Source organism: Pipra filicauda, unplaced genomic scaffold, assembly GCF_003945595.2.
Source record: "Pipra filicauda isolate LSUMZ 115617 unplaced genomic scaffold, ASM394559v2 scaffold40_size4127951_pilon, whole genome shotgun sequence".
In the NCBI taxonomy this organism is placed as follows: Eukaryota; Metazoa; Chordata; class Aves; order Passeriformes; family Pipridae; genus Pipra; species Pipra filicauda.
In genome coordinates, this window is record NW_024104543.1 from 1500567 (window position 1) to 1528132 (window position 27566).

Below are 27566 nucleotides of genomic sequence, written 5' to 3' on the forward strand. Positions count from 1 at the left end.
TCTCTTAATTTAATTTTACCGGCACACAAATTCCCAGAAAAATTAAAAATCCACAACACAGTGAGAATCTGATCCCCTTAACTGGAAAGAGCAACATCAATGTAAACAACTCATTACTTAACCCATTCATACATATTTCCATACCGTGAAGTAAAATACACTTTCATAAAACACACTCAGTATTATGAAACTCAGTATGAATGATTTAGAACAATGGTAGTAGTAATAACAACAACAACATTTTCAACACCTAAGTATATTTTCTCATTTCACACATTGAAAATTAGCAGCATTAACTGATAGCCTAAGCACTAATGAGAGATCAGTTTGGACTGTTCATCATGCTTCTTTCAGATGAAAGTGAATACTGAGCCAAAATGGGAGCATTCCAGCAATTAAGCAAAAGTTTGCTGTGGTGCCAGTGATGGTTACCATGGTGATTTTACCTATTTTTTGAGGGAATCATCTATTTATCAAAATTCCTCAGTGTGGTTCAAACGAAAAAGCAACAATTTTGAAAACACTAGAATGGGTAATTTCAACTTTTCAGAAATTAATAATTTATATATTTTCTCTTAGCTTCTTTAAAAAGGAATTCAACAATCTCCCACTCAAGATGTGAATCCCACTCAACATGCTACACGATAAGACTCAAATGCATGTCTTAATGACTAGCTCAAAAATTCTGTGAAGCAGAGAACTTCAGAGATGCAGAAAAGCTCATCCCATCATGTCTATAACACTGCAAATAGGGAATCTTCCTGAGATGTGAGAGGACAGTTTCAAGTGTCTGCTCTGAACCAAAGTGAAGATCTGAAACCAACACTTTTATCTCCTACACATACATTTCTAGTTCCAGTAACATGCACTACAGAAGGAAGCTGTATCAGAGTTGCTACCCACTGTTCATAAATTCTTCCTATATCTTCCTACAATCTTGTTTCTTCATAGTTAATTTTTTTTAAATTAAGAATTAAAAAAAAGTAATAGGAAATATAATGTAATTTATCCTAAAGAAAGTAGAGGCTGGTCTAAAAGCATCCTCCCTCCTGCATGTATTTTACTAAGCAAATAATGAACTATTTGAACAGCTCTAATTTCTACATTAATTATTTTTTTAAAGTTCTAAGAAATTTATCCTACAGAAACTATAAATAAGATATAAGAGATAGGAAGGGACTGGGGAACCTTCCAGTTTTATTTTCCAGGCTACTTTCATGTAAGTCATATATTAGCGCTGATGGAGGTAATTATATCCAGTAGAGCTACATATAGTACATAGTCTGAAAGAAAAATATTATTTAAGGCAGTAGGCCTAGTATTTTTAACCTTTTACTCTAAAAATTGTAACAGATTTTCAAGTCAATACGTCATTCTATTTCTTACACATCCACCTGTAGTTTCAAGTGACAACTTAAAAGAAAGACAGTCACTGAAACTATTACTACTCTCAGTATTTAGAGATGTTAAGTAAGTGATGTCCTAATTCCATAAAAAAGCCCTTTAGTTATAATTTATTAGGGTAGGATAGTGAATCATATTGATATGGAAATTCCATATGAATTGTGGCAATGCTATCCTTCATAAAGCATTCAAAGTTGTTAGTAGTTCAACAATATTTTAAAATTTATGCATTTATGTTAAATCTTGCAAAAAAAAAATATGCTAGCATATCCTATGCTCAGATAGGTGCCTCCTTTACTGCAATTTTGTGGCACAATGATGACATCCAGTGGTTAGAAGGATAATCTTAGCTATGTTTTCTCTAGGAGTGCCAGTTTTAATACAACTGGAACGTAGCCAGTTCCCAGGAAAAAGTAGACCATTTTAATTAACTTTCTCCATAACAAATACAGAAGCGAAGACATCTGCCTGTCATCCAAATTAACCTGTAAATAAATTTTACTATTCTAGTAGGTGACGTTGAATGTTTCAAGCAACAAGGAAAGAGGCAAAAAACAGGTAACAACTCCAGCCTGTTCTTTTCTCTATTTCTTGATATTGAGTTCAGGCCCTCCAAGTGCTGGGAACAAACCTGTTGACAACACACTGACAGGACAGTACCCATTCCTAAACCCTGCAGCAGACATTAATAGCATTCCTGGTTTCCTTTCACTGTGACTATTTTCTGATCAGCCAAGCTTTCTAACAATAAACTTAAAAACCTATTGACTTTATTACTTCTGGCATTACTCTTACCTGTTTTAGCATCTTTCCACTCTTCAGATAGAAAAGTTTTTGACTGGATAGTGTATTTAGAAATAGGGCTATGATTGTCTGTTCCACGACTCCACGTAAGTGCTACAGCAGTGTCTCTAATTTCTTCTACTCTTATACCTCCAGGAGGGCCTGGAGGACCTGAAAAAAAATCAAACAGTAGTTCAATCACAAATTGAATATTCTGAAAATGAAAGTTCTTCTAATATTCTACAGAGTGATTCAGAGGACAGATGCTCTTGCATTTAGTAACTACCAAATGAAACTTCCATGACTCTTGCCTAAATAATGTTGAGATCTTAAGTGAAAAGACAGTACTTTGAAAATGTTGCTGTGTTTTTTCAAAAACAAGTGAACTCAGAGTCAGAAAAAGTATACAAAACCTTCCTTCTTAAATTCCACCCGATGATGACCTTCTTGGTGGCCCACCTTTAACCTACACTTCTGCTTGTGCCGTATTGCCCTAACTGCAAGTTATATGGAAAGTTTTGTAACTGATATTGTAGAAAATGTGAAAGAAATTTCAAATAGACCTCTTTACATTTTTCTTGGCCTTCATATTATCCCAGTGTGGTAGACCCGTCATCAGACTGATACATCCTACAGACTAATATAACTTAAGTGAAATCTCTACAGTTCAACAAAGCCCTTCTCACAAGAATTTCAAAAATCCATGCCAAAATGTGGAATCCACTATACCCATTGAACTAAAAACTGTCTTGTAAACTACATGGGTAAATGGAACGACCTCTGTGCACCAGAATTACCTCACAAAGACTACCACAAAGGAACAGAAGCACTAAGCTCAAAGAGAAAAACCACTTTTGACAAAACAGTCATTCCATGTCTCCCCTTTCAGTCTTGATCAAGAAGGACCTATAAAATTATTTCTAAAGAGTATTTCCTTTATCTTTAAAATACAGATAATTAAAAAGATTCATTTCAAAATGCATAGGTCTAGTCTATATAAAAAGTCATGAATAGATTCAGATGTTGGCTTGATGACATACTGCTATGTTCCCAACACCCAGCTAAATCATTACAGGTAGAAGTTGCCTGTACTAAACTAGTTCAGAGTCTCATATCTATGCTTTTCAAGTATTAAATACTATTTCTGCTCTGCTATGTAAGTAGCTATGCTAAAATAACAGCAATTATTCTCAATCCACAGTTGGCTTAAGTTTGTTAGTTGTACTTCAGATCTGAAAAGATAGGCCTCTGTTCCCAAAACTTGCCTTTTTTTCCCAGGTGTAACATTAAACCTAATAAACAGTATTACATTTCTTCAACAAATCTCCAGTGTGTGCCAAATGTATCTTCAGCTCTTGAGCTCTTTATTTTCTCTGTACAACTGCGCAAAAGGACTCAAATAAAATTAACTGAATCAAAGACATATACTACTAGTTTCAATTAATGTATCCTTCTAACAAGCAAGCAATTTCATTCCTCAGACCACCCTTTCAAGGTAAGGACTAAATATGTCACTGCATGTGGAAACAGCCTCTTACATCCTTCACAGAGGATGCACAAAGCAGAAGTTGTTAAGAGTTGATTTTTAAGATGAGGGTTGTTGGTCAACTCTCCATCCTGGTAACACACATATCTGCTACCCCAGCTCTAAGGACACAGGTAGGTAAGGCCTGATGAGAGACCCGATACAGAAGCCCTCAGGCTGAAAGATATGAAAAGGTCATGAGTCCTAGCAAGTTTCCTTCTTTCTTCAGGAGATATCTCTTAGAGCTTCTCACCTCACCATCAATATCTGAAAATGGAATGTGTCATGATGCCTTAAGGTCCATCTAGTTTTTTGATTTTCCTAATTTTTATAAGTTTTATAAGTAGTTATATAGCAGAAGTAGATTTAGAAGCAGCAGCCCTTATTCCCTTACCGTTAGCATAGAAGCAACATAGATTTTCGACCCTATAACCCCATTCCATGCTCCCCATATCAATTCTACCCCCTGAATTCCAGTAGAAATGCTTAGTCTCCCTTTAAGATAGGCCTGTTCTGTTTAGAGAATGCTTGTACCTTGGCCTAAACCACAAAAGTACAGTCAAGAACTGGCTGAATATATGCCCCCTGTACCTCAAAGAAGATGAAGATTGATGAAAAAAGGGTCTTGAAAAGCCCCCAGCCCCAATTCCCCAGGGGTGGGATGGGGATGGATCAGGGCAAAAGCCACAGGGTGGACAAAAACCAGGGACTGGAGAGAGAATATTATAAATTGTAACATCTGAGACACGGAGGTGCGCGTGTCTTGTAATCTTATGCTTCAGAGACACAAATTAAAATCCTTTCCTTATCTCACCTCCAAAACTAATTTGCCTCAGAGTTTTTTTTTCTTCCTCAATTTTTTTAGGCATCAGTCAGGAAACACCAAGGGCCAGCTGCTCCCTCAGGAAAGCTGAGACAGGGACCCACAACTAACCCCAGTCCTTTCAGTAATGGGGCATAGTTCCACAGGGCAGAGCAGCAGTCCTAGAAACTAAGGGCAGTGAGCCAGGTGCATCCAAGTGACAGACTGCTGCATATACCCAAGAAGTCCATCCAGGAGACAGCTACTCAGAGCACAGGCCTAAAGCACATCCAGGAGGCAGGGCCAGAGACAGAGATGGAAGCAGGCACATTTGTAACACAGCCCCAGTCAGGGCAAGGTCCAGGGCTGAGCTGGGCAGGGCTCCTGGGCCCATGGGCAGCTGCATGAGTGGATGCGCTGGGTGAGGCTGGGCAGGGCCAGTAAGGTCTGCTGTGCACTAAGGGGCCTCACAGTCTTTAGCGTGCTAGTATCACTAGCAATTCTGAACACATCAGCAATTTAAATAAGATCACATAGAACAATCCATATGAACTGTTAAATTGTTTTGTGGACCGACAAAATATCATCATGTGCCTGCAGTGACAGCGGCTATCCTTTACCACTTCACTGATGAGATGGAACAGGAACCCACCCCTGTTTTCATACTTTGCTGTTGCCTCTTTCTACCAATGCAGTGAAACTATAATGTAACCTTTGTCATATTTCATATTTACCCTTGCCCCTGTAAGATGCTGTCTTCCACTGACAAAACTGGTACTAAGAATTACTCAGCAGTAAGCAGAACTGTGTTCACTGTATTAATATCTAAATGTTGAGCATAAAACAAATGTTCATGTCTTCCACAACATAACCTCTGAGCAATGATACTAACTACTGGCTTGGAAAGGGAATCAGAAGCTACATTAAGCACTTTGTCTCTTCTTTTATTTTTAAAAGGAATTTCTTACATAATACTAAGGAACATTAACAGAGACTTCTCTTTCAGTTTGCAGATATATTCTGCAGTTTCACCATTCATCATATTTGCTTTGACATTTTTTCCAAAACTGGTGACCAGTCACAGGCAGTTGACACCCAGTAAAAATTTAATACAGAAATATTCAAGTCCACAACATCCTCAGATGACAGAAATTCAGAACCAAGACACTGGCTATACTTCAGCTGTTATACAGCTGTAGAGCATAACTGGAAGGTGGGGCAAAACAAAAAAGCAATGCAGCTGAAAGTAAAAGTTACGTCTGCTTTGAATTGTCAGCACTATGGACCATTAGCACTTCTGAATGTGTTATGCCTAGAGGAACAAAACAGAGCAAAATGCCCAAAGAATGTGAATTTAACTCACGTTATTAAAATTTCACATTGTAACACTTCTTGTAGGATACATATTATATGAGCAAAAAAAGCATTTTGAGACTGCAGTTAACACTTAACAGACATGAATCAGTTAAAAACTGAGTGATAAACTTAAACTCAAATGTCCTGGTTTCATTTGAAAACTAGGAATCCTTTTAATCTAGGCCTAGTATTATACATAATAATTTAATCCATAAAGCTTTATAAGAAAAGAGAAGAGGTTTAAAAATGTTATATATTGAACACATTGAAATGATCCTTGAAATCTATTTTTAATATTAAACATCAAATTAAACTTTCTAAAAATTGCTTTAACATACGGAAAATACCTATAATAAAAAAGTCTTTATTGCTTTTCAGGAAAATACATGCTCAGTTAGACCTCTAAATGTCTGCAACAGAATGAGTACCCTGAGTAGACTTTTAGGCCTTTACATGTTCATGCACTTCTCATTTTAATTTGTCATCTATTGATGGGAAATAATATATTCTAAACAATTAGGAACACTGCTTGTCCAGGTAAAAACCAGCCATATTTCTGTATTACCTTGAGGACCTTACCTCTTACCACAAGGTCTGCTGAAGCTGATGAGTTGTCCACAATTGTCTGAGCAGTGCACATGTACCTCCCTGCGTGCCGCAGCTGAACATTTTTAATGAGCAGCTCACCATTGGATTTAATCTGTCACAAAAACAGCAGTAAGTGAAACTGGTAAACACCCCTGTACAGCTATGCAATATCTGTCTATACATCCTCCCAACTGATCTACAGTGGTTGCTATTTCCAAAAAGTGCTTACTTCGAGAACAAAACACCCTCAAAGATAAATCCGATTTATAGGACAGCTGTTGAAAATGTCTTGTGCTTCCTGAGGAGTAGCTGCTGTTTACTGGACATGGAAATCCAGACATCTTAGAAAATGTTTTTTACAAGCCCTTTTACTGTTTGAAAACCATATCTGAACACTGAGTCAAGAATTCATTCATAAACTACAGTCAGATGATTTTTCTGCATATTACTTGCTTTTCTTATGCACACTGGCATGATGACATGTCATGGTGTCCTACTGAAAGAGCAGGATGCTGTTTGGCTCTTCCTTACAAGCCTAAAGCAGTATGAGAGTTTTTATCACAGATAGGCTACAATTACAGCCTAAATAAAGGTGCACCAAGACCTGCCCTGCACCCTCAGCCCTTCCTGGTGATGCCCCTACCTGACTGTACATCGGCTCAGCTCTTGCTGTTCCTTGGCAAACAGCAGAACCCCCAGGGAAGCTATTTACTGTTCAACAAGGCTCATATACTCATCATCAAAGACCCTAATCCTTCCTCAATACTCTTCACCAATGGTAGACTTGGGAATTATACAGCCATGATTTCAGATGTCTGCTGCTACCTGTGTCTGTACAGAGAGGCAAAACAAAGTATTTTTGCCCTATGACACTTCCATGAACACACTGAGTAACTGGATGTGTACCAATAAAAAAAGAAATAGAACAGAGACCACTATATACACCACAGCTATTCTTAATGAAAAACACATTTTATGTGAAGACATTTACATAAATGTTTAAAAATAACACAGTCAAAATGTTTTGCTTACCTATCCTGCATTTTATTACAGAAAAAGATTACTAAGTTAATTCACTGCATTATAAATGTGTTAATCTTAAAGGTATTTCAGAAAAAGCCATACGTTCTCTTCAAAATACATCTGATTGCTTTCATGGAAGTAAAAATGCTACAAAAAATCCAGATGGATTTATAACACACTATAGCAAAAGGGGCAACATTCAGATTTCCTAATTCACTGAAAATTGATCAGAAATACAACTAAAAAACCCAAATCAAACCCTGAGATAATTCACTACAGTCTGCAAACCTTCATATGCCTGTACAAAAGGAATTCAGATGCAAAATGATATGTAAAAAAAGAAACAGCTAAATATTTAGGGGTAAGAACTAGTGCTAGCATCATTGCAGGTTCTAGGGAACAACAAAAACTTTCAATACAATCTCGAATATTATGGGCTGTGTCTCTGCATGTAAACATCCAGAAGAAATGAAAAAATTATGCCACCCAGCATATGTTTCCCAATTGAAAAGGATGGGGGGAAAAAGTAAGGTTAAATCTTTTCCAAATGTTCTGAAACTAGAATGAGAGTTCAGAGTCTATATTTAAGGGAGATTAAAATACCCAGATAAAAATATTTTTCTTTTCCAAAGTCCTGTGATGATTTTTGTTGCCAGCTTCAATTTCTGCTGGCATAAAATTTCAGCACCAACTGAAATCTGTTAACACCGGCTTTTTTTGGTCCAACATAAGAATTCACATCTTTAAGAAATTACTGTGGTAAATCAGTAAAAGGAGAATCAAGCAACATGAAAGAAAATGCTTAATTCTGGCTAGCTGATTGCCTCATAGGGTCAGCAAGAAATGCAGATTACACCGTACCTTCTCTCTTTTTGAGTGACACAAGTGCTGTTAGCAATGATCAAACAGATCAGTTGGATCAGTGAACAATTCCATATTCTTGATATATTTCAGACCATTTATCTTTTAGTTATTATTAAATTACATCCATGTCTATATATATATATTTTCACACTTTTCACTCAAGGTTAACATGACACAGCTTTTAATTTAATTTGCCAAAGTGCATGCAGTACACAGAGATGAGAGTATTCTGGGATAGTAGCATTTCTGTGTTGGTGCCTGCCAGCTTATTCATAAGAACTAAAGGGAGAGTGCTATCAAGGACAGCATCCTTTGAAAGTCTGCAGGATTACTGCATAAGCTAACAGTGTCTGGCTGCCTGACTAACTACATGTAAGCCCTACAGTGGCCTAAGCAATGCTGTCCACGGCTTTCAGGAAAAAAAATCAGTGGGAGTGTCAGTAGTTCTATGGGAACAGAGAAGTCAGCTACCTGCTGCTCTGCCCTCCAAAAATTACAACAAAGAAGCTGCAGAAGTTCAAATTCCTTGAGTTTTCAGTTCCTGGCTTTTGTTTGGTTGTTGGGTTGTTTTTTTTCCAGTCCTGTTCTTATTGGTTTTGGTTTTAATAAAGAAGACAAACAGGTCCTTATTTGACTGCTGTGTATAAATCTTTAGTTCATTAACACTAAATGTCATTCTAGAAAGAACCACACTGCCTTTGATTCTCTGATCATTGCTTGCACTTTAATCTGCAAATAAACATAATCAAAGGTTGGGCAAAACAACAAGGTTTAGAAAAACTGCATGAACAGAATTCTCATGATCATATTATTACTTGAATAATAAATGATTTCAAATTCTTAATAGGCTTAGTACTCATTCCTAAGTTAGTACTTTAATTAAAATACTTTATTATATTTACTAATGATAATATTGTCCATATACTTGCCCTAACAGTAATTTCCCTTACAGGAACTTGGTCTTAAAATCTAAATGGTGAAAAACAGATAGGAAAATGTAACATAATTTAAAAATCAGCAAACCATAGATATAGTATTGTATCTTGTTGGTTCAGAAGCTCTCCTGGAGCAAGGTTTTATGCATTTGGTAATGAAGGTTTCCATACCTCAGAAGAAGCCTAAGTTCTTGGTGGTAAAAGAAGAGCTTACAAAGCAAATAAAGAGCATGGGCATCAGCGAATTCTGTCCACAAATTAGATATGAGTGTACTGTATGTTTTCGTTCAAAAACCTCAGTACAGCAATGTTTAAAAATGCCTTCCTTAACTCAGAGAAGACTGAATCACAGACTGGAAATAGTGATAGCAGTACTCAAGGATGTTCCAATGGTATCTGTGGTTCACCACGCAGTATTTACCAAGTTTCAAGCAAAGACTTCCATCACATAAGCTCTATATTTATGATTTAATAGTGATGTCAAAAATAGCATTGTGACCTATAAAATAGCAAAGACCTATTTCTGATGTTCAGAGTTCTATTTTGACTATCACCTTTGCCAGTGCCCTGTATTACTGAAAGCCATCAGAACATGCCCCTGTGCGATCAAAACTCATTTACTTGAATTCAATATTCTGGTTGAAAGCAGTATTCCCTCTCAGAGACAATGAAGAAGCTTAGGTTAATATAAGATTAACAAGCTCTTTGTAATAATAAAGCTAACTTGGTAGAAATAGAAGAACCTGGTAAGCAAAGACAGTCTTTTTTTTTTCCCATTCAATTTCTAAAATTAGACATCTGAGCTTCAGCACTATTTAATACACAGTTGTGGTAAAATGATAAGAGAATTGATAAGAAATAATCAGAGATGGGATTCTGGGTGATAAGATCAGTTTTTCCAAAGCTAGAAATAATTTTAAAATCTTTTTCAATGACCTGTACCTAAAATTATTAACTCTAAATGAGTTCACGTGAATTGGTTTGATCCTGCCATTAGAGGATATGCTATGTTGTTGCTACAAGTAGAACAGATAATCCAACAGCTGCTGAGGAATGTTAATGTAAATGTGATTGTAGCTGTTTTCCTGATATTGAGATCAGATATAACATGGGGATAACACCACCAGTGTAGCTCTATTATCTTAATCCTATTCACTGGAAAGCTTCCCTTGTTTTGTTTTATAAGCCACGGACGACATGATAGTTACAAAAAACTCAGCAGGATAAGGACGACAGTCTTTCCCTCTGAAGAATATCTTCCTTCAGTGAGCTATATTTATATGTAAAGAAAGTACTGTGCTAATTCTACCCTTGAAATGTAGATTGGGAATTATATCCAACAAATATATTATTCTTCTCCATTCAGGATACCACTGAGAATGCTTCAGGACACTGTGCTTTGTAGCAAGATCTCTGTGGTGATACGCCTTATTATTTCATTTCCAACAGCAGAAAAAACCTTGTACTTGATCACATATGCTCATGGCTCACAACTTTATGGCTGATGACAAAAATTCACAATACACTGCAAACTACATTTCTCTGAGCAGTGCTCATACTGGGCTTTTTCAGCTCCTGCTACCTAACCAGGGATGGTACATGGATTTTGGTAGCTTGCTAAGTCTCACAGGCACATAAAAGTTATAGTCAACTGCTTTTGCAAAGTATTTCTTTAATTCTAGCACAGAGGTTGGCAGATCTTCATCCTTAAACCAACTACAATTCTTCATGCTGGAAATAGCACTGTGGATTAATAATAGGTTTCCTCAAAGGCTTCTGTCAGAGACAACTGCTTGTTGGCTTCACCCTCAGCACTATGTCTTCTGCTTTCCTTCCCCTCCTTGATCTTAACCACTGACTCCATCCATGCCATTCCATGCTCACTACATTACTATTAGGCCTTTGCCTCTAAATATTACGCCAAATCTAGCCAAAATATGTTATTTTAAATTCATTCATGTCTAAAGCATCTCCCTAATGCATCACGGCACTGAAAGCAATGTATTAAGACAGTGCCTTCTGAGAGTCTTGGGACTTATTTTCAGAAAAAAAGGCAGTAGGTAGTTGATTTGGTTGGACATGCTTCATTAACAGTCACCTACTGCCTCCATATAATCGACAACTGTACTAAATAAGATCACTAAAACTCTGGTTTTGTTCCAGTCCATAAATAACCTCTTCTTCCTTGTCACTGTGCAACTGAACTTTCCTATTTTGACTAACCTAATGTCTACGATAAGGCAACCCGTTTAGTGGATGAGGGAAAGGCTGTGGATACTGACTACCTGGACTTTAGTAAAGCTTTTGACACCATTTCCCACAGCATTCTCCTGGAGAAGCTGGTTGCTCATGGCTTGGATGGGTGCGCTGTTCGGTAGGAAAAATCTAGCTGGATGGCTGGGCCCACAGAGTGGTGGAGAATGGTGCTACATTCAGTTGCTGGTTGGTCCCCAGTGGTATTCCCCAAGGCTTAGTGTTGGGGTCAGTCCTGTTTAATATCTTTATCAATGATCTCAATAAGGTATCGAGTGCACTCTCAGTCAAGTCACAAGCAACACTAAGATGAGTGGGAGTGTTGATTTGCTGGAGGGTAGGAAGGCTCTGCAGAGGGATCTGGACAGGCTGCATCAATGGACAGAGGACAACTGTGTGAGGTTCAACAAGGCAAAGTGGTTGAGTCACCAACCCTGGAGGTATTTGAAAGATGTGCAGATGTGGCAATTAGGGACATGGTTTAGTGGTGGACTTGGTAGTGCTGCGTTAATGGATGCACTTAATGATCTTAAAGGTCTTTTTCAACCTAAATGATTCTACGACTCTATCTAAAGATTTTACTCCAATTCTTCAGTTCTTTCAAACTTTCTATTCATTTTCTGGTCTGTAGCTAGACTCCACCATCTGCAGGGAAAGCAGTAAAGAAAAATTAAAATGAAAATTCTTGTATATTTTTCTGTTGTAGAAAACTGTGGAATCATAGAGTCATAGAATAGTTTGGGCTGGAAAAAAGATTTATACAATAAAACTAAGTGTCTCCTATTGAAGCAAGAGCATGCAGTAGAACTTTGTTTACTAGTTGTGGAACTGCAAACAATAATAATTTACAGAAAACAGGCATGTATTAACCCACGCTCCTCTAATCTGATTTTTTTATAGTTCAACTTGTTCTTTGTGGTTTACAAAACCATCAGTTCTGAGAACATAATGTTTTGGCAAACATTGTCTTCAATCTAGAATTCATCTCACCTATTTTGAGAAATCTGTAGTGGATATTTGTCTTTGAATTAAACACCTTTATCAGTTAAAGAAACAGGCCCTTCCATGTCTGTTTCACTTTAATGTAAAGTAACTGGCCACATATATCCAGAATATTACAAATGTCATCCTGTAAGACTGCAAAGCTTTCTGTCTTTTAGAGAGGCATAAAGTAAGAGGAATAATATTTGCAAAAGGAAAAAAAATCCTTTGAGAATACAGCGAAGTATATACATAGTCCAGCTTCACTGTATGATAGCTGGAGGGATACCAGAGACAGTTATGTGCGGACAGCTTGGATTAAGCTGCATAGAGCCTGAGCTGTGAGCCCTGCAAGTTGTATGCTGAACCTATCTGTCTGCCTTTGTGCCATGTCCCTGAACACTGGAGAGCACACTGCTAAGTCAGAATGCACACTTCAGAGTCAGTGTGGATTCATCAGGTCTTAATTCCTGCTCTGTAGCAGTCATGACACCAAGATGTGACAGCATCAACTTGAACAATGACCCCTTCGTATGAGAAAATGTGAGTAAGTAACAAGTCAGATATCTCAACGACAAAACTCATCATCTGGCCTTACTGTATCTTTCTATCACCATTTAGTCTTTATTGAATTCTTACAGAAGAAAGCTATTTGCAAGCATAGAATCATAGAATATGCAGAGCTGGAAGGGAACCATCCAGTGTAGGATCCCAAAAATATAATATCAGCAGAGAAGGAGCTGATGAGATTATGTAGCAGGCCATGGACAGCAGGAGCTGGGACAAACTCCTTGCTCTGAGGACACTCCATCACAAGACCTATTAATATTTAGCTATGTTGATCGACCTGTCTCCTCCAGCAAGATATGGAAAGACTTCATGATGATGTTATCAGACTATGAAGAAACCCCTTTGTCCTTTTCCCCCCATGTGGTCCTAAAAAAGGAAAATATTAATCACTTGTGTAACTGTAGCAGAAAATTGTGTAATCCTCTAGTTAGCATGATCCATCCCCTAATTAACATAGCTCGTCCTCCTCATTAACATGTCCAACCTCCAAGGCCCTTAAATTGGGTTCTCGTGCTCAATAAAGTATTCCAGTTTATACCCCATACCTGGAATTGCTTAGTTTTTGACTGTCCACTATCAGGATCATTGAGTCCAACTCCTGACCATGCACAGGACAGCCCCAAGAATCCCATCATGTGCCTTAGAGTATTGTCCAAATGTTTCTTGAACTCAGACAGGCTTGGTGCTGTGACCACTTCGCTGGGGAGGCTGTTCCAGTGCTCAACCACCCTTTGGGTGAAAAACCTTTTCTTGATATCTAACCTAACTTGTAAAGCTATTTAAGTATAGTTATTAAAAATAAAATGGTGACAAAAATATCAGGGTTTCAGGTTCACTGATTTTGCTTAAGACAACTTGTAAATAATGTAGCAAATAGGAATACTGCTGGTATGCAAAACATTTTAAAATGTATGTGTGTCATTATGTGACTAAGACTACTACAGCCTAATCTACTAATTGGACTCTTCCTAATCTACTTACAAGATTCTGACTTGAACCAGTTAAATTATGAAGTTCTTCTTCCTGACTATCCATACAAATGGACTCAAAAGTAAAAAAAAGAACAGTAACACACCTTCACATATGAAAGGGTTTTTTTGTAATAAACTTAAAAGAACAGTCATATTTGGATAGTATTTACATTTTTTAATATATAACAAAAGTAATCTTTTCAATCTTTAAAAACACATGACAAAAAGAAGATCTATAAAAAGTGATCAAACGTTGGCATTTTCCAGACTACTTGAAGTGCTGTATCTCTTTGAGACTTGAAAGGATTGATAATGTTTAGTTTGCCAATTAAATAATCAGAGGAACAACCATAAATAAAGTCAAAAGTAATCAATTTAATAGTAAGATTTTGTAGACTCCATTTAATTCTTTGGAAGCTAACCAATTCATATATATTTTTCCATCTTAAATATTGCTGTCACAGGAAATAAAAACAGCACTGGCAAATGTCCTTTTGAGAAATGAATTTTAGTACTAACGTAATGCAAATTAGTGTTGCCTTCAGCCATGATGGAGACACCAAAGCTTCCATTTAAAGAAAGACCAGTGCAGAGATTTACATGAATTTCATTAGCATTTCATTATGTGTATGGGATGACAACATTAGTATTATTTTGAGAACTGAAATACTGTGACACTATCAAGTTTCAGCATGTTGATCTGCACAGTCACATAAATTAATAGTGATATTATCAGGAAGACAGATGAGGATCCTTCATCAACAGGAAATTATAGCACAGAGTGCAGGCTTCACATACCCAGTAATTTTAATATTCATGATGGAATATCTTTTTATTTTGTGTTTGTGAAGGGCTGCATGGCAGCATGGGACTTCACTGTTTCAAGCCCAGCAGTTCGTGCTGCTGCTCTCAAATCAGAACAGCTCACCCTTTGCATTTGGGAAAGCCTGAACAAACCTGCCACCCAGCGACTTCAGTTCAGAACTGCTAGAGATGGAAACGGGCAGAAGAAAATCCCTTTGTTTGCACAGGAAGGAGAAAACCCCTTAATGTAAGAATACAGTAAATGAATGAAACAGAAATATAAAAAGTTCATACTCCTCTTAATTATATCCTATATAAACCTTTGTACTGGATTTGCTGAATTTGTTAAACATTCTACATTTGTTATTACTTAAGCGCTGAATAACCTAATAACTACCAATGCAGACTTCAAATGCAATCCTACTGTCCCCAGTAAAGACTAAGCTGCCTGTGAAAGAGGAATGGAGATTATCTGCACTTGCTTTGCATTTGAAAGCCCAGAAGTAAGGCATAGGAATGCAAAACAAGAAGTTGCCCCTGTTAAAATAACTTAGTATTGATCAAATGCAAAAGAAACACAACAAACCAAGAAATATCCTTCAGGAAGATGAACACACACCTTACACACTGAAAAGTAAATTAACTGATGTTTGGACCTAACCTAAACTTCAACTGTCTAAGTGAATTAAGAGTTAGTTGCTCTTCAGTTCCTTCTGGATCCATCCCTTTAATCTCTTGGAAAAGGAAATATTCCAGCACAAGATTTAACACCCACATGAAGTGAAGCACCTCTTTCTCTCCCTCTCTGCAGACCATAAAAAGTCTATAGAGACCAAGGTAGTCTAGTAAAGTTAGGCTAATTTGGTTTTGAAATCAAGCATTTCAATAGTGTCTAAAATATTGTGGAGTTAATTAAAATTTGGGATCAGGAGTCCAGGACCACTGGCTCTCTGGAAGATGAAACAGGGGGGAATTATATATCATCAATTTTCTAAGAGAATCACACACTTTTTGAAGCCCCTACATGGTTCCACATTTGCTCACTTGAGGTTATTTGCTAGAAAGTGCTCTAAAATCAGGATAAACTTTCAGAATTAATTTACCCTAAAAGAAAAAAAAATCCAATTTCCTTTTATTTCCATTATTTAGAGGAAAACCCAAAAGTATCTATTAGTGATATAAAAATTTTTGTTCAACACATGACCCACAGATGAAGAAAGTTCAGATTCCTTTCTCTTGCATTACAAACTCCTCTGATAAAAGCGTTTTTACCTTCCATATCACTGATTCATCAGAAAATCAGCCTGATTTTCTGTTTTACGGAACACAGTTTCTTTGTACGACTTGTGTCAGGTAGTTAAAAGAAATCAACTAAATAAAATCTAACACAGAGTGGTTTTATTTGCTCTTTTACAAGGAATAAATTTATTGGGGCTTTACTCTTCAAGTTCTTATTTTGACTGACACTCTGACTCATTCCAACCTTTACCGAAGGGCAAACGAATGCCATTAAGAGGCGATTCAAGCTTTTTCATGGTATTCCTATGTATTGATTACTACCAAAGTGTAAATATAAACATATCAAAAGTGTGGCTTAGTAGCCACATGAAGAAAATATTTTGAAAGATGTCAGCGTACTGATGAAGATCTACTGATGAAGATCTATCTTCATTTAAAAAATGAAGATTTTTTAAATTCCCGAGGTAATACAAAATAGACTGCAAACTGCTTACTGCCCTGCTACTGAGTCTGGACATAGACTTTCAGGAGATCTATTGCAGAAAGTGGTTTATGTCATTGAGTTTAAATGTTTTAAGATGATTTTAGCATACTTCTACTGGATTGTTGAACAAGGGCTTGTTCTCTTACTGAAAAAGAGCAACGTGACTTCTTAGGGATGTTCTACAACTCAGCAAATGAGTAGGTTGAGGCAACTCTGACTCCTCAAAGGGTTGGTTTGTTCCAAATCAGACTAAAATAGTTATGCTTGAAACATCTTTTCACATGGAGATAAACAGATACTGAAAGAGAAAAAAAGAATTTCTCTTGGTCCATGTAAAATCAGATAATATTGCCAGCCTAGGAGGAGGACTGCAGGAGGCACTGTTACATGGTACATAATTTTGAACATGGAGCTGAAACTAAGCACAATCCCTGGTCTTTCCAGATACTACAGGTATCATTAGCAACCTTTTCTCTATATATCCACAATTCCTCTTGGAAACACAAAATAAAAAGGTATATAAATTTAAGGATTTTTGTATAATTTAAATGAAGAACGACAGAATATTTACACACATAGGCAAACACTGAGGTTGTTGAATATTAGGTAAATCAGCATGTGATCAGATAAGAAAGGACTTCTAATAGAGATATTAATTTTGAATAAGCCTGATAGAAGACTCTAAAAATATAGTCATAGATGCAAATACAGAAGAACTATGATTCCTCTTTCTATGTGTCAAAATTAGTGTCTTTGTATTAACTTGTTTAGCCTTTACACAAACTCTTGCTCAGTGTTTACAGACTGTTTGACTCCTATCCACCATCTGGCCCAGTCTTGTGCCAAATTCCAGAAATGCTGATGAGAAAAACACGGGTAAGTAAAAATGAACGCATATGCACACTTTTTTTGAGATAATTTCCACCCTGTTTACTACAAGGCTACCTGTTTACCAGCTATTTTTACTAATAACCAGAGTGGGATTTAACCAAGGTACCAAAACACTTACGTCAATTTATATACCTGATTTTAGGTATCTACCTGCAAGTGTCTATGTGTGTCTGTAAGGTGTCTAAACTGTAATTCTATTTTATGTTCTCAGCCTACTGCATCTTTCTGGACTTGAACCAACACAGTAGAAGAAGTATACCAGAAAAGAGAGCTATTCACAACAAAGAAAACTAGGTTTTCCCATATTAAATAAGGATCTGTAGTATCTTACCATAAAATTCCTTTCATAATGTTCATGTTCTTTCTCAAAATCTATTACAAAGCCATTTAGAGACCAAATAAATGTCAGGTCTAATGTGGGATCATGGGATGCAATGCATTGCATGGTAGCATTCTCTCCAACGGTGACATCAACATTCAACGGAGCTAAAGTAATCCTTGTAGCTTCTGTGAAGTTAATGGCAAACATGGAAAATTCCAATAAATAAATGTTTATTCAAATGTAAGCTTAGCTCCATAACTGTTTGATTATACATTAAACTATGCCTTCAAACTCCAATTTGCATGTTACTCATACAGTTACATTTCAAAGGACCAAACTAAAGAGAACAAAGAAAACCTTCTACACCTAAAATGCCTGAGACTCTGAGGATGGCACAACTACTGGCTTTTGCAGTACGGAGCATCTCATAGTGCATTGGAGCAACCCGTTAACATTCCATCTCCAAAGTCTTAGCTGTGGACACACTCTTAGGATACTTGCTCCATTCCAGTGTGGTGGTGCCTGTATGCTCAGCATTTGGTTCTACCATCACTGATTTTCTAAATGTATACATAAATATTCTACTAGTCTAAAATGTTGCTGAAATAGTGGACCAGTGGCAGGGAACAAGCAGCATCTGGGAAAAACCATCAGACTTTGCAGTGCCTGTCAGTTTCAGATTTAACTTTTTAATTTCCTGTAGTCACGCACCATGTCCGAGACATTTTATGGGCCATGTAATGTGCTTGGGAATGCCAGTTTTAAAGCATTCTTCATCAACCTTCATCATTGTCCACTTTGTCCACAATGTGAAAACAGTTTTGAAATATGTCATCTGACCCTTCTGTTTCTGCTATGATGTCTTATTATCTTGGTGTTCATTTTTAGATGAATCAGAGCAGAATTCTTCAAAATTTAAAATTTCTTTATACTACTTTATAAGGTTTACAAACATACGGTTTAAGTGTTCCACTGTGTGAATTTAGTTTGCAAATGTTCTTCCTGATTTTAGAAGGTATGATATAACTATGAAGGGTCTGGATATATTTAGTTACAAAAACTTTCAAAATACTTAAATGCCTGAGAGTAATATTAAGACATATGTAACAGCAGAAGATGATAAAAAGTAACTGAAAACATAAAGTAAAATTTTACAACTCATTTGGTATATATCATCCAGAAAATTGCTTTCATATGATCTGGTACTACAGATTAATTCTCACATTAGTACATCACTATTGTGGCATTGAGCTGACACATCCAACATAACTTCTGGAACAGAGATAAAAATGTATCTGATAAATGACTCTCCTATGATCAGTGGTACTTGATAGACATAGTTGTTACAGAATGTTGTCTTTTCTGTCTGTAGTCTAGAGTTATTTAACTATTTGACATCAGATTTAAAATACATAATTAAGGATATCAGTACTCAATCAATAAATACTAATACTCATAAAGGAAGATAATTTAGTAGCACAATCATAAGGCTATATGCCCTTATCTCACAAATTTTATGCAAATTCCCTTGAACATGCATACTCCTCTCTCAAATCTGCTTACAATACAAAAAAAAAAAAAAAAAAAAAAAAAAAAAAAAAAAAAAAAAAAAGAAAAAAAAGAAAAAAAAGAAAGGTCAGTAGGAGTGCCCTTGCTCTCAGTTGAGGCTCCAGAATCTCACCTTATTGTGAGTGCTAAGCTACCAAATTGAAGGAATGCATTAAAATATGTCAACTTAATGTATCTGATTTAATAATCTCTTATGGATAAATCAACCCTGAAAATTGAGATACAGTGATAGAACTGCTGCAAATAAACCCAGTTTCTTCTGAGCAACATGCTTTAAAAGCATCAATTCATTCTTAATGAGGAATTAAATTAGAAAGAAAAATATGGAGCAGCTTGCAATGCTGGAGCAAAACATTAGTGATTTTGAATTGAGGGAATATAGCCAAAAGAAACTAATACAATTCAGAGATTTACCTGTCATTTCTAGAACACCAGTGCTATTAGCTTTTCCTCGGTTATTTTCTGCAAAACAGGTGTAGCGACCTTCATCCAGCTTTGTTACATTGATAATTTCCAGACTCCCATCGTCCCAGATACGTATGCTATGGAAAGTGCAAAAAATATATTAAGAGCAATCAGGGTTTATATTTGAAACCAATGTTTACTCTAGAACTGTAGTAAGCGAAAGAACAAACTACAAACATCTTTTGAAAACTCACATCTCACTACTGGATTTATAAACACCCTTATAGAAAAAGATATTTAAAGAGACTGTGGTAGGATTATATGTCTCGTTGCTGGAGCAAGAGCAAATACTTCTATGCATTTGTAATCATTCAAATATTTTTCTTAGAGTTTTATGATACAATTCAATTCTTAAATGTAACCAGCACCAAAGAGACTGGTTAAAGTTGGATACCCTACTAGCTATTTGGATCCAGACTGTCAGTAATATTTCAGCATATTATTTTCCTGAAATTATATATTTTCCTGTCCCTGAATTCTTGAAAAGGGAGAACTAGATAGAAATATATGGCAATGTTTTTAAGGCTCGAAGTGTTCACTAACAGTCAATACTAACCGGCTCCCATTTACAAGCAATTCTGTTCCTTTGCTCCAGGAGAATTTTGGCTTAGGAGCAGCTTTAGGCTTGCATTCAATGATTACACGCCCCCCTTTAGCTGCTAGGATTTTCTTCTTCATAGGGTTCAGTTCAAAAGTAGGAGGTGAAGCTGAAAGCAAAAATTAACACAAGTATTGCTGTTAGCGATTTACTGCAAAAGAAAATTTGTTTGCAACATGCAATAAATGACAGAACTACTGAATTTTTTACAAATGTCCATTATTTAGACCAGTGAGAAAAATATTAAGGACACAGAGATGTGGTGGGAAGTAGATGGTGACCTAAAAGAAACAGGAAAAATAATTATGTAGTTCTGTGCTGTGTTACATTAGAGGTTTCTTTCTGAAACTTCCATCTTAGCTTAATCTAACAAGATCAAAGTCCACTGAAATCAATAGGAAGTTCTTCCCTTTGAAAAGGTCTTTTGATCAGTCCTAATAAAATTCAGATTCCTGGAGATGAATCTTTGTAACAAGTTCCTCACTCGATCATACTTTTCAGTGATTTTAACCCTCTCCAGGAACTCTAAGGTTGTGCCCTTCTTTGTAGTTTTTTGTTTGGCCAGCTGGCCCTAGGTGCACTCTCAGATGTACAAGAGTAATGACACATGACTGTAGCAAGCACCTTGCTTATGTTTTTGAGGTCAGATCTTTGCTTACTGATTTTCTCTCTATCTAAAATCGAATAAAAGAAAAAAATCATTTAACTATTTTGCATCCTGGTATACCATTGTTAATCATGCCAGCAAGTGTGTGCACAGCCTGAAGAAATAAGTACAGAGCAAAACTCTGACAAACATCCACATCTTACCAACACCAAATTTTGAAAGCAAATGCAAAAGGTGCTCATTGTGTGTAATCCAGGTTGGTAATGAGTACACAGTAATGGAAGAACAGCGTAGGATGAGGTATTGTTCTGCAATGGATTGGGAAAACCAATAATATTTCAGGTCTTGGGAAAGTCTGAAAGCAAGTGTGAGATGGAAAAGAACCCAGAGTAAGTACTGCAGGGAAATTTAGGAAAACCCTGTCATACAGCCAGTGCACCTGCTCTAATGCCATCAACAAAACCATCAGAAATTGTTTTAAGGCTGATCACTCTGGATCTGAAAGTTAAATTGATGCTCCTTAGGAGAACAATGGATTAATAACAACATCCAGCCATCAAATGGCACAGCTCTATTGCACACAAACATTGTGGCTTGGTTTTAATGGGTTGCAGAAGGCAAAAGCAAAGAGAGAGTAAAGAGGAAGAGCTTCAAAGGCCAAGTGACTGACAATACGGTTTCTGAAACAGCAGGTTTTACCCCACGGAACAGTGAGCATAGGTGAGTAAAAAATAAAATGCTTCTCAACCAGTTATGCAAGCTTGAAAGTGTAGGCAGCAACTCTACATGCTGCATATGATTTCTGCACTATCAGTTTCTCTGAGGGGTAACAGCAGTAGACAAACATCAGAAATAATACGGCAAACATGCCTCATAAGTTAGTAACTTTATCCTGAAGTTGTTGTCAAAATCCAGGTAGAGAGCTCAAATAAACCTCACCTAGACTGAGTGAGGGTTCTTAGCTTTATCCTCACAGGAATCTGTTACCAAAAAATACTTGTAAATATGACTGCTATATTACACAACTCTGAAATAGCAAATAGAGAAATAATCCCACTGACCCACAATCTTCAGTTCAGCATTTGCATAAATAATTCCATGTATGTTTTCTGCTATACACTGGTACATGCCAGCATCGTCAAAGGTCAGACTTTGCATTCTTAGTTCACCTTTCCGGAACTGAAACACAGAATCAATAAAACAATAAGACATTAATACAGACTACATATGCTGAAGAATTCACATTCATCCACATTCTTTTTTTTTTTTTTTTCAGTGACATTAGGTTCACCTTCTTTTTTAAAAGAAGATTCAGTGTTGTTCAATACTTTCCTGGAAAAGTCCTAGATGAGTGGCAGCAGATAAATTTACTCTTCAGTCCCCTGTTATCATATCAATGCAAACACTACTGATTCAGAAGTGAGAAACAAGGAACTGAATTAATTTTATCCATATAAGCTTTGTTATGCCATGCTTACCGTTCAATACTTTTTATTGTATGTACATTGTTTTACAACAATAAAAAGTCAAAGCAAGCCCCAATAAGGTAGGAGTTTTTCAGAAGATTCTCCTGGGAGATAGTATAAACTATTTTCTATATACTTTAATATAAAAAAGAAAAAATGATAAATCAAAATAAGATACTTAACCTATTTTTAAAAACTGTGTATAAAAATGCACAAAGTGAGGTGGGGTATTTTGTAAATTACAAATAGATGTCAATCAGTTCTTGAAAGATCATGTTAATAAATCGTTTTCTTGTGAAAATCAATCTGAAAAGGTTTAACCCTTGTATCTAAGTATATTGCAGTGCATGGAGCAATGAAAGATTAAAAGAATACTATTTACCTGAAAAAAGAACATATTAAAGGAAACATATTTCATGTAAAAAGGAAACATTTTATGTAAAACAAGAATCTTTGTTTTGTGCTAAGCGAAATACCTGATTAAAAATTATCTGATTTAGAAACAAGCTGTATTTTCAAGGCAATTAGCATATTTTTGCTATCTTGCATTTGGAAATCATCTTAACATCACATTAACACACAGCATAATCTTCCAGTGTACTACTGGAGAATTATACACCGCTTTCTGCAATCAAGTATGCAGATTTTGTCAGTGAAAGCCAAGTACCATCAAGGAACTTGCTTGTTAAATTATTTGTTTGCAATAACTACTGAAGCTAGACAACAGCATTGCTTTTCCAGGTTTAAGCCATCTCCATATGGCAGATGGTGATATCCCTGTTCTCCCTCCAACCTCACACATTTTTCTTAAGGTAATCAAAAAACAAGCTGCCTCATTGTCTTTTTTTCTTTGCTTGCCAAGATCAGAGTCACCACAGCTCAACAGACGCAGCACTACACTGTGCCCTCTTATAATCTCTTTGGTTTTTAATGGCTTTTCATACAGTATAAGCAATAGACTTTAAATACATTGTTGAAATGTCTGGACAAATTTTGCCCAGAGAAACTGTGCATGTCCCAGCCCTGCAACTGTTCAAGGCCAGGCTGGATCAAGCTCTGAGCAATCTGGTCTAGCGAAAGGCGACCCCACCCATGGCAGAGGGGTTGGAACTAGATGATATTTAAGGACCCTTCCAACCCAAATAATTCTGTGTTCCTGTGACAGGAAATCTACTTAATTTATACAACATATTCAATGTAACAGAATTAAATTATTTAACAGTACTCCTTTAAACTTCACATCAGCTAAACATTTGCAACATTCTGTGTCTAAAAAAAAAAAGTGAAAAAATACAGGATAAAGAAACACCACTGATAATTTAAAAACACTCTTTCTTCTCATATCTCCACTGACCCCATTTTTCTTATATTTTCAAAGACACACTCATGTCTAATGCGGCAAAAAGGATTAATTTTAAAGAGTAGATGATAGACATTTTTTTTATCCAGAAAAATGAGTATTTATTTAAACAATAGGCCTGAAGAAAAAGAGATATCCACCTCTCAAACATATGGTGAAAAGATAAGTTCATAATTCAAAGCTGAACACTAAATAGCCCAAAGAAATAAGAGAAGATTGAGATAAAACTTTAAAAAATAGATTTTAATGCCTAATGCAAGTGTAATCAGCAAATATTTGTATCATTATAATACATTTTTTTTAACCTTTTAATAATGCATGGTTCAAAAAATCATTTCTATCAGCTAAGCAACCAGTCCAGCATCATCTATGCTAATATACTTACCGAGGCACCATTCTTCAACCACCTAATTGTTGGAATAGGCTTGCCTGTAGCTACACAAGGCCAGTACAGGTCACTGCCTATATCCTTCTCTGTGTCATTGATATGTTCTACCCACTCGGGAGCAGCTGAGGAATAAAATACATAATGCATTGTTAATATAGCACATACATATTTAATGAGCATTATGTTGTATTAATTCCACTGCTTTTCCCATGATGCTTAAATGGGAAACACAAAGTAATGATGATAACTCAGCAATGCACCAGCACAACAAAGAATGAAGTTTCTATCTTATGACATAGACTCAAAATAACTTCAAACTACTTTCTATGAGAAGAAAATATGGAATTGAAATAATGCTTCCTGAATGACCAAAGACATAAAAGACTGCTTATATTGATCTGTAGATTATACAATGTGGAAATTACTCACGAACATCATAAAAATGATAGTTAAATGACATAAAATTGTGCACAACTATGTATGCACTAAAAGGATCTCCAAGAAATTATTCTCTTGGTCCAGAGAGGATATTTTAAAAAATTAATATTGAAAACAATCCAGCATTTTTGCTTTTGCTAAGCAAACAAACCTATCTATTAGCTCTACTTATTGTAAGCAGTAACAACCATCCCACACTAATGTTGAATGTATCCCATTGAAGTTCTAGCACTAACTGAGGATCTTAACTCAGATGATGTTCTGTACAGTCAATGAAAAGAGACAGAAATCTGAAAGTTATTCAGATGTTATGTGTGACCTTTTCGTGCCACAGTTTTGTGGCACAAGTCTCAGTCAATGAGTCAAGTTGGGATGATTCCACTTAGCAGTAAGATACTATGTTTTTATTACCTAATTTAACCAAATGCATAAAGGGAAGTGACAGAGGGTAGAGGAATGAAGAACTGAGCATAGCTGATAAGAGACAGAAACCACAAACAAAATGAGAAAACCATAAAGCATAACAAACCCAATGGTCTCTTTTTCTTCCAGGAAGTTCTTTCACTTCATGTACTCTAAATTGGTATAATTTCCATTATGCATAATTACATTAAAACTAACACACATAACTGTCAAGGTGTATATACCGGCTGTTATAACCAGACAAACTGAGTAGTCATTCAATTATCACACAAATGTTATGACTGGCATTTAATGCGTGAGTTTTGATTTTGCTCTGTTAACTTGAACAGCAGCGTGTGAGGATGATAGTATGAATCAACACTGACATCAAGTGTGAAAACACAGGTATTTCCAACATAAGTAAAAGCAACATAGATCATCAAAAACAAAATTATGTCTCCTACCTTCTACATAAACTCTTGCTTGATGTTTATCTTTTCCTTTATAGTTTTCAGCTTCACACTCATAAAGCCCTTCATCTTCGTACTGAATATTGAAGATCTTAAGAACTGCACCAGACATGCTTATCTCAGCAGTGGCTGGCATGGGTTCAAGGTATTTACTCCATCTCAGTTCAGGAACCGGACTTGAAAAGGTATAGTAAAGTACAAATCAGCAAGAACTGGCTGTTAAATTGCAGACTACAAAAAGAGCATTTGGTCATCAAACATGTATTTTCAGTCCCTGAAATATGAAATCAGTGCTCTACAATAACTTCAAAACACACTTACTTTCCAAGAGCAAAACACTCCAGTGTCACGTTTTGCCCCAGGAGAGCGCACGTGTCCTTGAACTTCACCTTGATATCAGCAGGATATACTTTTGCTCCTAACACAAAAAAAAAGATTCTCAGAAAAGGCACAGCAGAAAGTTACACAGCTAGTAAGATTTCCACAGTTCAAAAAAACTGTTCTTAAAATTCCAGACAAAATTCTTCTCTACAGTGAATAAACAGCCTGGCCATCCACAAAGTCTGACTAAGCACTGAACTTTTACTAGTAAGGCATAATTGTTTTACTCAGCAAATTGTTTTACTAGTAAGGTATAATTGTTTTACTTAGTTTTACTAGTTATTTTTCTCTGGATGACAATGCCTAACATTTTTTACGGAATTTTTAGAAGTGCAATGATGGATGTACTGTCTGTGTGGGCAGACAAAACCCGAGTCTCTATTTTCCACAGATTCTTCGTGGAATGGATGGAATATTCTGAATTACTTTGAATTTAAGCTCAATTTTATCTTAGTTAGGGTATGAAGGAGCTAGAGCATGCAAATCTACAGCTTAATGAGGGCATAGGGATGCAAATGTAATCAAATCTACCTACTAGTGATCCCTGTATAACTCTTCTTGCAGTTCTAGATGAAGATTGCAGTGTGAATATTGCCCATGGAAAATTTGGATAAAGATCACTAATTTATAATTACTCAAATTCAATCACAGTTCTTCACTGTAATATGGGAAATTTAACAGATAAAAGGGTCACTGAAATATTGATGATCATTTTATGAGACTAGTGACAGACTGAAGTCAACAGGGAACTTGGTTACTATTTGGAAAACATGTAGTTCTCATGAAGAAATGGTGGCAAATAATCTAGTAATACAAAGCCACACAAGTGCCTTAGGGAATTAACCATGAGACACAAAGCCCTTAGGCCACCGTTGGATAGGAAATTTCAGCAGGGGAAAAGGATTTTCCATTTTCATGGGGGATTTCCTGGGAAAAATGAGTAATTCCTGAAGCTTTTAACCAACTTTTACATGAAGTTTCTGTTTACAGTCATACCCCTTTGAACTAGTGTGAAGACTAGAAAAGATATTAAAGATTTTGGGATGAGTACAGGGGCTTATCACATAAAAGAGATGAGAAGAGGGAAAGTGGATAAGAGCTGTTCTCGATTTAAGAGGAAATTCGTGAATGAATCCATGGAGATTTCCTTCACAGAGTGTTCATTGCGGATGGCAATGATCAGGACCAAGTAACATTGTGCAGTAGCTATTATAACGGGTCATATAATTCTCCTTACAGAGATTAAAGTAATTATGAATTAGCAAAATCATAGAAACAGTTAAAGCACTGCATGCACATAGCATTTCCAATAAATACTTACGATCTGATTGTGGAATAAGTGGAATAAATTTACTGAATACACTCTTTGTTATTGAAGGGCTGGACACAAAACACGAATAATTGCCCTTATCTGATGCTTCCACATTTGCAATGTAGAGATTGCCATCTGTCTGTGACACAAATCGTCTCTTGTCCAAAGCAATGAACACCGGGAACTCATTCAGAAGCCAGCGATAACTGAGATCATCTGGAGGAAAGCATTTTCTAGTCAATATTAAAACCCAGCATGATCAGCTACTCAAATCACAGAATACTGTCTGCATATAAACTACTTCACTCTGATTTC

General features: G+C 36.3%; 1 protein-coding gene across 1 annotated transcript in view; it reads right to left on the reverse strand.

Annotated features, from left to right (window-relative positions):
• CNTN1 (contactin 1) overlaps positions 1-27566 on the reverse strand; it is a 233072-nt gene that overhangs the window by 40695 nt on the left and 164811 nt on the right. Inside the window, exons 7-16 of the mRNA XM_027710925.2 lie at positions 27261-27467; positions 25880-25976; positions 25553-25734; positions 24246-24370; positions 22096-22213; positions 20386-20536; positions 19779-19906; positions 17805-17980; positions 6450-6570; positions 2200-2358 (exon numbers count right to left, since the gene is read on the reverse strand). Of these exons, the coding sequence (XP_027566726.1) occupies positions 2200-2358; positions 6450-6570; positions 17805-17980; positions 19779-19906; positions 20386-20536; positions 22096-22213; positions 24246-24370; positions 25553-25734; positions 25880-25976; positions 27261-27467 (1464 nt within the window). The remainder of the gene's footprint in view (positions 1-2199; positions 2359-6449; positions 6571-17804; positions 17981-19778; positions 19907-20385; positions 20537-22095; positions 22214-24245; positions 24371-25552; positions 25735-25879; positions 25977-27260; positions 27468-27566) is intronic.